Source organism: Melopsittacus undulatus, chromosome 3, assembly GCF_012275295.1.
Source record: "Melopsittacus undulatus isolate bMelUnd1 chromosome 3, bMelUnd1.mat.Z, whole genome shotgun sequence".
NCBI classification, from domain to species: domain Eukaryota; kingdom Metazoa; phylum Chordata; class Aves; order Psittaciformes; family Psittaculidae; genus Melopsittacus; species Melopsittacus undulatus.
The window spans coordinates 499,181-511,362 of NC_047529.1; the positions used below are offsets into that span (position 1 = coordinate 499,181).

Genomic DNA, 12,182 nt, shown 5'->3' on the forward strand with positions numbered 1-12,182 from the left:
AAATATCAAAGGAAAACCATTTCCAGTGCCCACCTTTTCTGGTGCTATGATGTGCTAAGGAAGGCTTGAACTCAGCTTCAGTCCCAGAACATGCCCGTACATCAGACCCCAAAGAAGCCAAGCTCCCTTTGCTCTCCATGAGGAGGAGCTTTTACACCCCCAGTGCTTTCTGTAGTCCCTGCTGAGCACCTGGGCAGAACCTGGTCAGTGCCCTGCTATGAGTTCACAGCAGTGACACCCCATGAAGTAACTGGTGTGTATTTGCAGTAAATAACACTGGTTTTTCACATAGTAGCAGATAATGCTTTCACTTTCCTCAATAAGCTAAATGCCACTCGAGTTAATGTTTAAACTGCTTTTAATCACTTCCTTTGATACATTTTAAAGTCAATATCAGTCAAGGCAAACATGCAAAGAGGGAGCAGATGGATGCAGCTCATAAAGCGGGTGATAAACTCGCCCTGGGCAGAACAAAGGACCCACCTTTCTAATGCAGGCTCTGATTGATGCCCGGCTCCCTGCAGCACCTGTAGCCAGGTAAGGGATGTGTGTGGGCTCTGCGAGGCTGTGCACCACCGGCAGCAGATGGAGCAGGCTGCTGTTGACACATGGCACAGGGAAAGGGCCTGGGCTAACCTGGCCTGGGAGGTAACAGCCTCACAGGTACAAACACCCTGTCCTCGCTCAGCCCCATCTGTTCACCAGCACCGCAACAGGCACCGGCTTCCTGGGCTCCCACCAATGGTCACTGCACAGGGAACACTGCCGCTTTCATACAGTCACACTGCGGGTGTACAGCGAACACAGTTTTAACAAACACTGTGACAACACATGCCAAAAAGCTGTGAGAATGAGGCCACACAGATACACTTGCTGTTTGTGAGATGTGCTACCACTAAAGTAGTACATTCAGAGCAAGAAACTTGGAAATTCCTTGGGAAAAGCTAAGGAACAACCCTCACTTCCTGCTTTGTCCTGTAGCTTCAAAGTGATGGATTCCCAGCACAGGCTGCGCACTGGGAGCTCCAACACACACAACTGTTGGAAGCTGACAGTGCACAAGTGTGTAACAGCCCAGCCAAAACCACATCCAGCCTGGTTCCCATCAGTTCCCACTGCCATCCCAGGCATTCCGGCACAGATCCACACCAGCCTGAGTGACTTCATTTGAACTACCACAAGCAGAGTGTGTCCAAGGTAACACTGGTGTCCTGCTTGAGCTCAGAGCAGCAGCACTGAAGCTCCCCATGGGATGATGCTTGCAGGTAAAGCTGCACCAGTTCCTCCCTCTTCCCAACAGGAGCGGCTGCATGGAGCAGTTCAGGAGCACCATGAGCTCATCAAGGAGACCTGGGCTCATGAGAAAGAGTCCAAGGGAGAACATATGTCCTATCAGTGATAGCACAAAAATCAGGTAGTTCAAACAGAGGCCGTTGTTTCCTCCCATCCGAAGCACTGCCCGGTACATGCAGCCCCTGCTCAGCAGCTCGCAGCCTGGTAAATGAATCACTTTAATTGAATGCTATGTACACAGTAACTGGGAAAACACAAGCAATAAGAAAAGCATATGGTGATGGCAATAGAAATTGGTTTACTCATTCTGGGCCGTGTTGTTTCTTTACTTCTTTCATAATTGACCTTTAGAACGATAAACGTGTAAAATAATTTGGGTTTATTATGGCCCCAAACCTTTGAGCAATTACACAAAATGAAAAGTTAAAAGGAAGTATTCATTCTGGAAGCATTTCCATTGTTGACATAATTGCACTGCTATAATTTAGCGTTCACGTTGTTGAAGACAAGTGAAAAAAGGACCATTATGGACTATTTCAATTCAAAATGATGCTCTGCAGTGTTAAAAACGGGGAGGAGGCGAGAGAAGGGGCAATCACCCGCGTGTCCTCCTCAAATGCATTAACCCTGTCAGCGGCATGGGATTCAGCATAGGTTGGGCTGGAAAACCAAATAATAAGGTCACAAACGTCCACTGAGTAAGTGAGAAAACCAATGGATGAGGTCACTGAGAGCTCAGTTACAAACACCCCTCACCAACATCCATCACCATCCCAGGCCTTCCTCCCTGCATCACCTTTCAGGTAACAGTTACCTTGTCAGAAATGAAGTGGCAATAACAAGGTATGAAGTATTCTGGCACCCTCAGGGTCAGCCTGTCAGGAACAGCCATTCCAACCTGTCATTTAACCTCCAAGGAAGCTGGGTTTGCTGAAGTGTCTTGGGACTGGAATGCAACAGGGAGACAGTACAAACCAGAACAACGTGTTTGTAAGACACGGGTAAGATTACTCACAAGTGCTAAAGATGACAGATTACTGAGTAAATCACCTGCTGGTAACTGCTCCGTCCCCTCTAAACTGCATCAGAAAGCTCCCTCTTCCACAGCTGCATTAATGAGAGCAGCCAAAGCCCTGTGCTGACAGAGCTGCTCAGATGCCCTCACAGAGATCACACAAACATAGGAGTTTTTAAACAGCTTTTAAAGCTTCTCCTTTCAAGTACATTGGATATATCCACAGTCTCAGAGGGCTAGGGACATGCTTCAGACTGGAAGAACTGTTTAGTTCACACACACAGAGAGGGAGGAATTCAAACACCCATTTCTATGGAGCTACAGGTGCCAACACCTCAGTTACTGGTCCATGGCACTGCTTCAGCAGTTGAGCTTTGTGCCACCACAGGGATTTCTCCCACATGCCAGTGGCAGGACACTGCCAAGCCCTGGATCACAGGGAGCCAGGGAGACACTTGTATCTACCTGCTGCATCAGCTTCCAGGCTGGAGGACCACAAGCAGAGCAGAAGGGGTTGTTTTACACATCCCAAAGCACGGCAAACACGGCTAGTGCAGGTGCCAGTGAGCAGCTGCAGGGGCTGAGCACTCTAGAAGCTGTCCACAGCCCCTTGTGTTGAATAGGAACTTCAGAGAAACATACAGCAGCTCACAAGTGGTTTTTGTTGAACTCCAGATCAATGTCGGTACAAACAGGTAGATAACAGATAGATAACAGGTAGATAACATGGCTTCTCTCATAGCAATTCTACTGAGAAATGCTTCAGATTTCAAATCAGCCATCTCTGATGAGAGAGCTGCAGTCAGTTTTCCCCACAAGCTCACCACATAACTGGTGTAGCTTCCCTGCTGTAACCAGGGACAGCACATTTGAAATGGATGATGAGGCTTGTAGACAAGCACAACCTACATTAGTACATCACCATCTTTATGGCAGAGTATTTCAGCAGTCACCCTTCTGCTACCGAAAGGCACAGCGCTAACAGCATAGCTGTTAACTCCTCTGCCTGCAGCTGCCTGCACCCTGCACGGCCTGAAATCTGATCACCAGGACATCTGTCAGCTCCTTGGGTCCGGCTTTGTGGGGTTCTTCTTCCATATTTAACGTTTGCTCTGCCTCAGCATCACTCATCAGCACAGCCTCCCTCCTTTGCTGTTAGCTGTCTTCCCACAGGGGATCTCTGAGGTCTAGCTTTTTATTATGTCCATTAGTATGTGCTATAAGCATTCTATTCCAGAGGTACTCTGCGAGCCAGTGGAACTGTACATTCATTAAACTTACGTGTTAATACTCACTTCCAGACAACCTCTGACTACAGAGCAAAGTCTCACTGGCATGTGCTGCTGAGAGGTTACCCAGAGCATCTCCACCAGTGCCAAAGCCCTGGTAGCAGGGGGAGAGCTGCTACAGAAGTGACACCAAACAGCTGTGGGGCTGACATTGCCTCCAAGGCAAGCACCTGCCTTGCACTGCAGTCTCTGCTCAAAGTAGGAGTGGAAATGTGGAGGCAAGAGTGTCATGGAAATCCAGCACTAATGTGAACTATTGAAGTACCAAAAGCACCAGAACTGAGGCATCGGAACTGTCTCAAGAGCTACTTCTCTGAAGGGGGTTGAGCAGTGCCAGGAGCATTTTGGGATTACGTTCTGGTGCTTTGGTTCTTCAGTAAAAGGAAGGAAGCTCTGAAGCAAGGAGATGCTTATGGACATCACAAAGCTACAACCACTGCTTGCAGTAAGCACCCAGCAGCACCAGGGTAACAAACACCTCTTCTCTCCTGACTCAGTGTGTGCCTTGCAGCATCAGATGTGGTTTCATTTAAAGTCCAAACTGAAAGACCCATGTGGGTGCAATGATGGGCACGGGGGAGGGTTCACCAAGCAGCAGAAGACAGCTATGCCTACCCAAACCACACCAGGCTCCCCTGGCACACCCCAGAGCATTCCATGATCCTCCATAACCCAGACAAGGCACTGGGACAATGGGAGGTGACCTCCCCAGCAGGGCAGTGAACATCCCCACTGCAGCCCTGCAGACAGGAGGGGGGGAAGGCAGAGCCCCACTGAACTTCACTGCTAAGGAGCTGTAGGAGGAGGAGCCCCATCCCCACAGATGGTCACTTGGCCCCTGACCTGAGGCCCCTCATTGAGCTGGGAGCAGTGACAGCACCAGCCTGGGCTCAGCCCTTCTCCCACCTGAGGAGGTGATGCAACCGTGGTGCAGAATTGTTCACCTGCCCTCAGAGACGGCTGTTGTCCGGGTGTCGCACACACAAACAGGCGCAGCTCATTACCCTGTTGTGTCCTAATTGCTGCATCCTGCCCCGAGTGCCAGGGGAGCCCTGTGGGAAACACACCTCACACCTCACCCCACAGCACACCTCACCCCACAGCACACCTCACCCCACAGCACACCTCACCCCACAGCACACCTCACCCCACCGCACAGCACACCTCACACTGCTCTCTTACACACCCCCAAGACGGCCCCACTCACTGATGCTACTGGATAACTCACAACCGTGTTCCAAATGGACTGCTTTGGTTTCCTGTCAGCACAAAGAGCTACACAACACAGCAGAATTCTGTACCCTTAAGGGAGGAGTGGAAACAGAAATATACTGCAGAAAGAAACACTTGTGATGCTAACTAAATAAAATAACCAACTATGAACTATTCCTAATAGACTAAACTAACCGATAATCACATTCAGCTCAAAGGGCTTTCTGACTGTAATTTATGTAGTGTCTCAAAGCTCTTCTAACAGAGCCAGTGTGTTCTCCTGGGGTTTGTCCTCATTCCTCCTGCTTTCCACAGTAATTCTGAAGTTGCACTAGTGATACACACCGAAGGAAAACTGCTCCATGAGAGCATCCCCCAGCTCTCCATTGAGCATCCCCCAGCTCTCCATGAGAGCATCTCCCAGTTCTCCATGAGAGCATCCCCCCAGTTCTCCATGAGAACATCCCCCAGTTCTCCATAAGAGCATCTCCCAGTTCTCCATGAGAGCATCCCCCAGTTCTCCATGAGAGCATCCCCCAGTTCTCCATGACAGCATCCCCCAGTTCTCCATGAGAGCATCCCCCAGTTCTCCATGAGAGCATCCCCCAGTTCTCCATGAGAGCATCCCCCAGTTCTCCATGAGAGCATCTCCCAGTTCTCCATGACAGCATCTCCCAGTTCTCCATGAGAGCATCCCCCAGTTCTCCATGAGAGCATCCCCCAGTTCTCCATGAGAGCATCCCCCAGTTCTCCATAAGAGCATCCCCCAGTTCTCCATGAGAGCATCCCCCAGTTCTCCATAAGAGCATCCCCCAGTTCTCCATGAGAGCATCCCCCAGTTCTCCTCTTTGTGTTCCTTAAGAGTGAGAAATTGATGCTGCTGCTTAGCACACAGAAACATCTGTGCTAAAAGGATCTGCACCACAGCTTATTCTGGTGGGCACTGCCTGGAATCCTGGAATTCTGCAGTGCTACAAAGCACACGGGTCTGTGTCTCAGTGATCCCTGTGCCCAGGACATCACTCCCTCTATTATAGAGGTTTATCAGGGAAGAGCATGTACCAGAACCCACAAAGTACAATCACAGAACCTGTTCTTGCAGCAGGCAGTGCCCTCAACATCCAAACTACTGCACCAGACTCAACACCCACTCAGCACCATGAGGTGAATCATGCCCCATCCCTGGCAGTGCTCAAGGCCAGGTTGGACACAGGGGCTTGGAGCAGCTGCTCCAGTGGAAGGGGTCCCTGCCCGTGGCAGGGGTTGGAGCTGGAGGAGCTTTGAGGTCCCTTCCAACACAAACCAGGCTGGGGTTCTGTGATACTGGAAATACAGACATAGGCACATGGACTGTGGTTTGTATCAATACATTGCATGAGAATCCGAGCTCCCAAGCACCATGAGCTAATAACTCAACCAATTCCATAGCTAAGGAAAACAAAACTGGAAGGAGAGCAACACAAGGGAAAACCTGTGGTCAAGTGTGCCACCAAGAGGCAAAAGCAGCAAACCAGAGCAAGGCGAGGAGGAACAAAAGAGCAGCATCAGTGTGGAAAACAGCCTGGAAGGATGGGCAGTGTGGGCTCCGCCTTCACTGCAGTGTCCACCTCTCCATCCTTGTCCACTTTGGACTGGGGCTCTGCACAGGGACTGAAATCCAGTGCGCACAGCACCAAGAGCTTAAAGCCTGTGGGACTGTTACTGACACCAACACGCAAGGGACAGCGTAAAGAGCAGCTCAACAACAACCCGCTCACAGTTCACAAGTCCCCCAGTCCACCCTAACCCTAACCCTAATGCAAAAAGCTGAGCATCCTTCAGCTTAGAAGAAAGGAGCTGCTGACACTTCCGAACCTGGCCTGTAGATGAAAACAAGTGAAGTCTTACAGGCACTGCTACTGCCCATCCCTAAGGCCTGTGCTGGCAATCACTGCTCTACTCATTCAGGGTCTTTGTGTTTTCAGATGTAAAAGTTAATATTTTGTTTAAATTCAGCCTCCATCAGTTCTAACGTTTGGTGAGTTGTGTGCTTTATGTGAGAGGATGTAATGGTGAGTGGTTCTTAACACTGAGGGGGTCAGATCACAGCGGGTGTTTGCACACAGGGGGGTTGTAGAGGAATGAAGTTACGGTGTTCACCAGGCAGTGTTAAACTGAAACACGAATGGCATCAGGGGGATGGAAGAGCACCAAGCTCTTGTTACCCCCCGGTTACACCCTGACAGTGCAGGAAGAGGAGCTTTCCTGTTCCAGCACTGGCCAGGACCTGGTTTCCCACAAGAAAACCATCTCCTTTCTACTCCTCCCTGCATTACCTGTGTAAAGGTGGATTTTCCGCATGCTCTCACCTGGCAGGGGGGGCAGGGACTGCCAGCACCCCAGCCTGTAACAACGGATGGTCCCTATGGCACCGCAGGGTGCCGAGGGGTCCTCTGCCGGCACCGGGGCTCAGCTCTGCCCGTGCCCTCATGGGAGCAAGGAACCACTCTGAACCCATGGACGTGTTCTCACACACCCTCTGTGTTACACGTGTTCTCACACACCCTCTGTGTTACAGATGTTCTCACACATGCTCTGTGTTACACATGTTCTCACACACCCTCTGTGTTACACGTGTTCTCACACATCCTCTGTGTTACACGTGTTCTCACACATCCTCTGTGTTACACGTGTTCTCACACATCCTCTGTGTTACACGTGTTCTCACACATCCTCTGTGTTACACGTGTTCTCACACACCCTCTGTGTTACACGTGTTCTCACACATCCTCTGTGTTACACGTGTTCTCACACATCCTCTGTGTTACACGTGTTCTCACACATCCTCTGTGTTACACATGTTCTCACACATCCTCTGTGTTACACGTGTTCTCACACATCCTCTGCTGTGCTGGGGGTAACCCTCAGAGCTGTCACACACATTCAGGGTCTCTGCAGCCCAGCAAGCTCCTTACTCCTCAACAGATGAACACTCGTCTTCACTAATGAGGCCAGCCCAGGGCACAGGGACCCGGACACACTCATCCTCAGCAGCAGTGTTCTGGCAGCGCCCCTTGGCTACAGTGGTAAGGTAACCTCCTGTTTCAGCCCCCTTGCAGCAGTCAGGAAGAGCTGGCATCTAAAACCTCCCCAGAAGGACTCATCCTGAAGGGCAACAGTCTGCAGAGGACAACAGTCATTGTAATTGTGAGGAGGTTCTTGCACACAATGCACAGGGCAGTCAAAGAGCGTGCTGAGAGCAGACACTGCTCTGAAGTTAACAGGAAGCTCTTCACAGAACCTCCTTCACCCAAGATCATGTCTGGCACTTTTACCTTGTGCCAGAAGGTACAAACGTCCCTAAGGTGAGCTCTGATGTGGTTGTGACACTGCCTCACAAATACAGTTGTTAACTGGGGGAGCAATGAGAAACTTATGACTAAGTAACCTAAAGAGAGGTACAGAGCAGGCTACACCAGACACTTCCATGCAACAAGTGTCACAAAGCATTGCTTCCTTTCTGCTTCACATCTTCAAGTATGAAAATCACAGAGCCCCAGCCTGGTTTGTGTTGAAGAGACCTTAAAGCTCCTCCAGCTCCAACCCCTGCCACGGGCAGGGACCCCTTCCACTGGAGCAGCTGCTCCAAGCCCCTGTGTCCAACCTGGCCTTGAGCACTGCCAGGGATGGGGCAGCCACAGCTTCTCTGGGCACCCTGTGCCAGCGCCTCAGCACCCTCCCAGGGAACAGCTTCTGCCTCAGAGCTCAGCTCAGTCTCCCCTCTTCTGGCAGGTTCAAGCCATTCCCCTTGGCCTGGCCCTACATCCCTTGTCCCAAGCCCCTCTCCAGCTTTCCTGCAGCCCCTTTAGGCACTGGAGCTGCTCTCAGCTCTCCCCTTCAGGAGCCTTCTCTTGTCCAGGCTGCCCCAGCCCAGCTCTCTCAGTCTGGCTCCAGAGCAGAGCTGCTCCAGCTCTCGCAGCAGCTCCATGGCTTCCTCTGGCCTCGCTCCATCAGCTCCAGGTCCCTCTTGCGCTGCTGCCCCAAAGCCCCAACACAGGAATTGTAACACAGAAAACAGACATCTCCATCAGCACACAATAACAGATTCACTTTTGATCAGGTTGTACCTGGTCCTCACTTGTCAGGCCAAGGTGCATCACAAAATAGAAGTGAACCAGGAAATCAGAGTTCGGCAGAACATCCTGCCTCCTCGTCATCATGGCACAGATGAGTCTGTATGCCTGCAGCTTGCCTTCCTTGTACTCGCTGGGCAGGGTGGTTGCCTGAAAAGAGCAAGATCCTTTATGAGGGCTATTTTCTCAGGTAGCCAGCGAATGCCAAACTGCATCTCCAGCAGGTTCTGCATGAGGCAAAGCTGTTCCCTGTATTTGCTACAGGAGATTCGAGTCTGAACAGCCCTTGGAGGATATTCATCCTCTTAGCAGCAGTGGTTGTAACCACCAACAGTAACACAACTGAACATACACACATTCAGTACTGACACAGGAGACAACACCAATGTGTGAGAAGTTCAGAAACCACTTACCTTGAACAACCAAGATGCAAATATCCTGAGAGGAGGAATGAGGACAGGAGGAGAGGGAGTAGACTGATTGTCCACACTTATAGCGAGGTTGTCCCGAATCTGGGGGGGTTTAAAAGGGAAGAGCCAGTGAAACTGATGGCTCCTTAGTTCACATTATTACTTTCTCATTTTAGTTGGGTTCAGTTATTTTGAGGTACTACATTCTGCACTACACAGAGCTCCTACTTCAGCCAAAACCACCAGGAAAGCTTATTCTATAGGACTTCCCCATGTCCTAAGCAAGTGTTGCCCTTTCAGGTACATACTATGGGCTTCTGCACCAATATTCTGCTCTATACCTCTCTTTTCTTTGCCACTGTTTCTTCACCCCATATAAATTAGATGTCTAAATTCTCTTATCATTGAACAGGAGGATACCTACAGGAAATCAAACACAATTGGCCTTCCTGACAAGAGAATCCTCCAAATGCCAAGCTGTTGTTCCAGATGCTAATCCTCAATCATATTTCATCATTCTTAAACAACAGAAAACCAGATCAGTAGGTGTAAGCACCATGCACCTACCTTGGCAAGTTTGTACCACAACTCATAGAGATACCCAAACACTTTTGCATGAATTTTAGGTGACTTTATGTTGTTCACATCTCCAAGAATTCCCAAGATCCTCCTCCATAGCACAGCAGCAGAATCGGGATGCCAGCCGATGAGGCTTCCACCAGCAATGATACTGCAGTCATCAGCAAGGAACTCACTGCTGTCTGGAAATCCAACACAGGTCCATTGCCATGAATCAGAAATGCAGCATCAGCATAAACTGGGTCAGTAAACCAGGAAAACTGCTCCTTTTAACCACTTTCCACCTCTTAAGTTCTCTCTCTCCCCAAATCACCCCTCTCTTCCTCATTGCTCAAGCTAACACATGGTTCAAACCAGGCTGGAGTTCCACAATTCTATGCTTTCTATTTCTAGAAGCCCTTTCTCTTTTAAGATCACACAGTATGAAACAACCTGGCAATGCAAGTGAACAAAGGCCCTAAGAGGTATGCAGTGCTAGTGATGAAGAGCATGCTTGGGCATCCTCATGTATGCAGGAACTGCTCCTCAGACTGCAGTACTCACACTGAGCAGGAGAGCAGGGCTGTGAAGACCAGCAGGACAATGGGATTTGTCTGCTGGGACAGTACAAGCAGAATCCCATATTGAAGTGGAATTGCTGCTGACAAGAGCCTGCTCTCAGTGTAGTGAAAGCCATGCAGCAGCCTGTCTGCAGGCCCAGCCTGTCTGCAGGCCCAGCCTATCTGCAGGCTCAGCCTGTCTGCAGGCCCAGCCTATCTGCAGGCCCAGCCTGTCTGTAGGCCCAGCTGTCTGCAGGCCCAGCCTGCCCCAGGGGCTCAGCACCCATGGGTGGGGGAGAGGTGCAGGAACCCTCTATACAGGCAGAGGGAAGTAACCCCAGCACCCAAAGAGGGTCAGCAAAGTGAAATCAATTCTTGATGATTGATCAGTTTGAATTTGATTCCAGATGCTTTTATGTTCATGTGAATTGATTTCGTTAAAAAGCTTTGGGATATTTTGTTTTGCTTCTTTGTTTCATTTGTACCTTTCTGCTACAAAATAAAACCTATTCACTTTATATAGAAATGAACTTACTGGGCATTAGTGGGACAGGCTCAGAGAGCACATGTGATCAGCTGGCACAGCTCAGCTGGTGAGTAGTGATCTGACACAGAAAGCAACCCTATTCTTTTCAACTGTTTGATCCTTTCCTGTATCACAGTTTACAGGCACCTATTCCAGCTTCTGATTATCCAAATCCTTAAACTCTGGGCACTGAACACTCATTCTGGAATGAGCATCATGAAAGGAACACGATAAATGGAACATACATTTATAAGCAAACTGAACTGTGGGAAGTCCTTTGGGAGCCCACAGTGTAGAACTGCTCCCTGCACTGCAGTACCTGTCAGGTTTGTGGTGTCCGAGGGGCTAAGCTGAAGCCAGCGAGGGGCATCAGCATCCACACAAACATCTGCTGAGGCATTCACCTCAGGGTCCTCTTCAGAACCTTGCCAGGGGATGAGAGCAATGTCCACCTCGTTGTTGTAGCCAATGGACGTGTCACTGCTGATGCTCTCACCTGCAGCAGGAAGGGCATTAACCAGGTCACAAACCCTGTTTGTAACAACTACATTAGCAAAGTACCAGCAGAAAGTGACCACTGCATCTGCAACAAGACAGAATGTGACACTGACTCCAGTTGTTACACCTCAGAAAAAGGCTGTCTTGGAACTCACTTTTTTCTCTCTCTCTGCAATTGCCATGGGATTGCTGCCAGTCTGCCCTCAAATCCAACTCAGCTGTGCTGCTGCTCCTTCGGACTGGTACCTTTGGAGAAACACATTCACCTCAGTTTACTGCAGTTCTGAGGACCACATCATGGTTTAGTAACTCTGAGCTACATACACAGTACTAGGGACTAACTACAACCCAGTCAAGGTATTTTCATTAATATTAAGACTGCCCAAATATCTCTAAATGACTTAATGGAACCACCATGCTTCCAGTTCCAGCCTTTATCCTCCCTTCCTTAGGCTCGGTTTTCATACCAAGAAGCAGGACTTTTTACATACATTTTTTCATAAATCTGATATGTATCAACACAGAAAAGTATCAAAACACATCCAGGAAGGAACCAGCATCACCTCTTCTGTCAGAGCATTACCCTGCTGCAAGATAACCCATGCAAAGATGCCCCATCCTTTGTTCACCTCCTCCTTCACCAGATGGGTTTAGAGCTACCTGCTGAAAACTCTTCAGACCATATTCTGCTTCTACACAACACTGCTCT

General features: G+C 49.6%; 1 protein-coding gene across 1 annotated transcript in view; it reads right to left on the minus strand.

Annotated features, from left to right (window-relative positions):
* The window catches only part of RALGAPA2 (Ral GTPase activating protein catalytic subunit alpha 2), a 110,022-nt gene that overhangs the window by 58,152 nt on the left and 39,688 nt on the right, over nt 1–12,182 (minus strand). Inside the window, exons 19-23 of the mRNA XM_034060969.1 lie at nt 11,629–11,719; nt 11,295–11,471; nt 9,899–10,092; nt 9,335–9,433; nt 8,916–9,071 (exon numbers count right to left, since the gene is read on the minus strand). Coding sequence (XP_033916860.1) covers nt 8,916–9,071; nt 9,335–9,433; nt 9,899–10,092; nt 11,295–11,471; nt 11,629–11,719 — 717 coding nt within the window. The remainder of the gene's footprint in view (nt 1–8,915; nt 9,072–9,334; nt 9,434–9,898; nt 10,093–11,294; nt 11,472–11,628; nt 11,720–12,182) is intronic.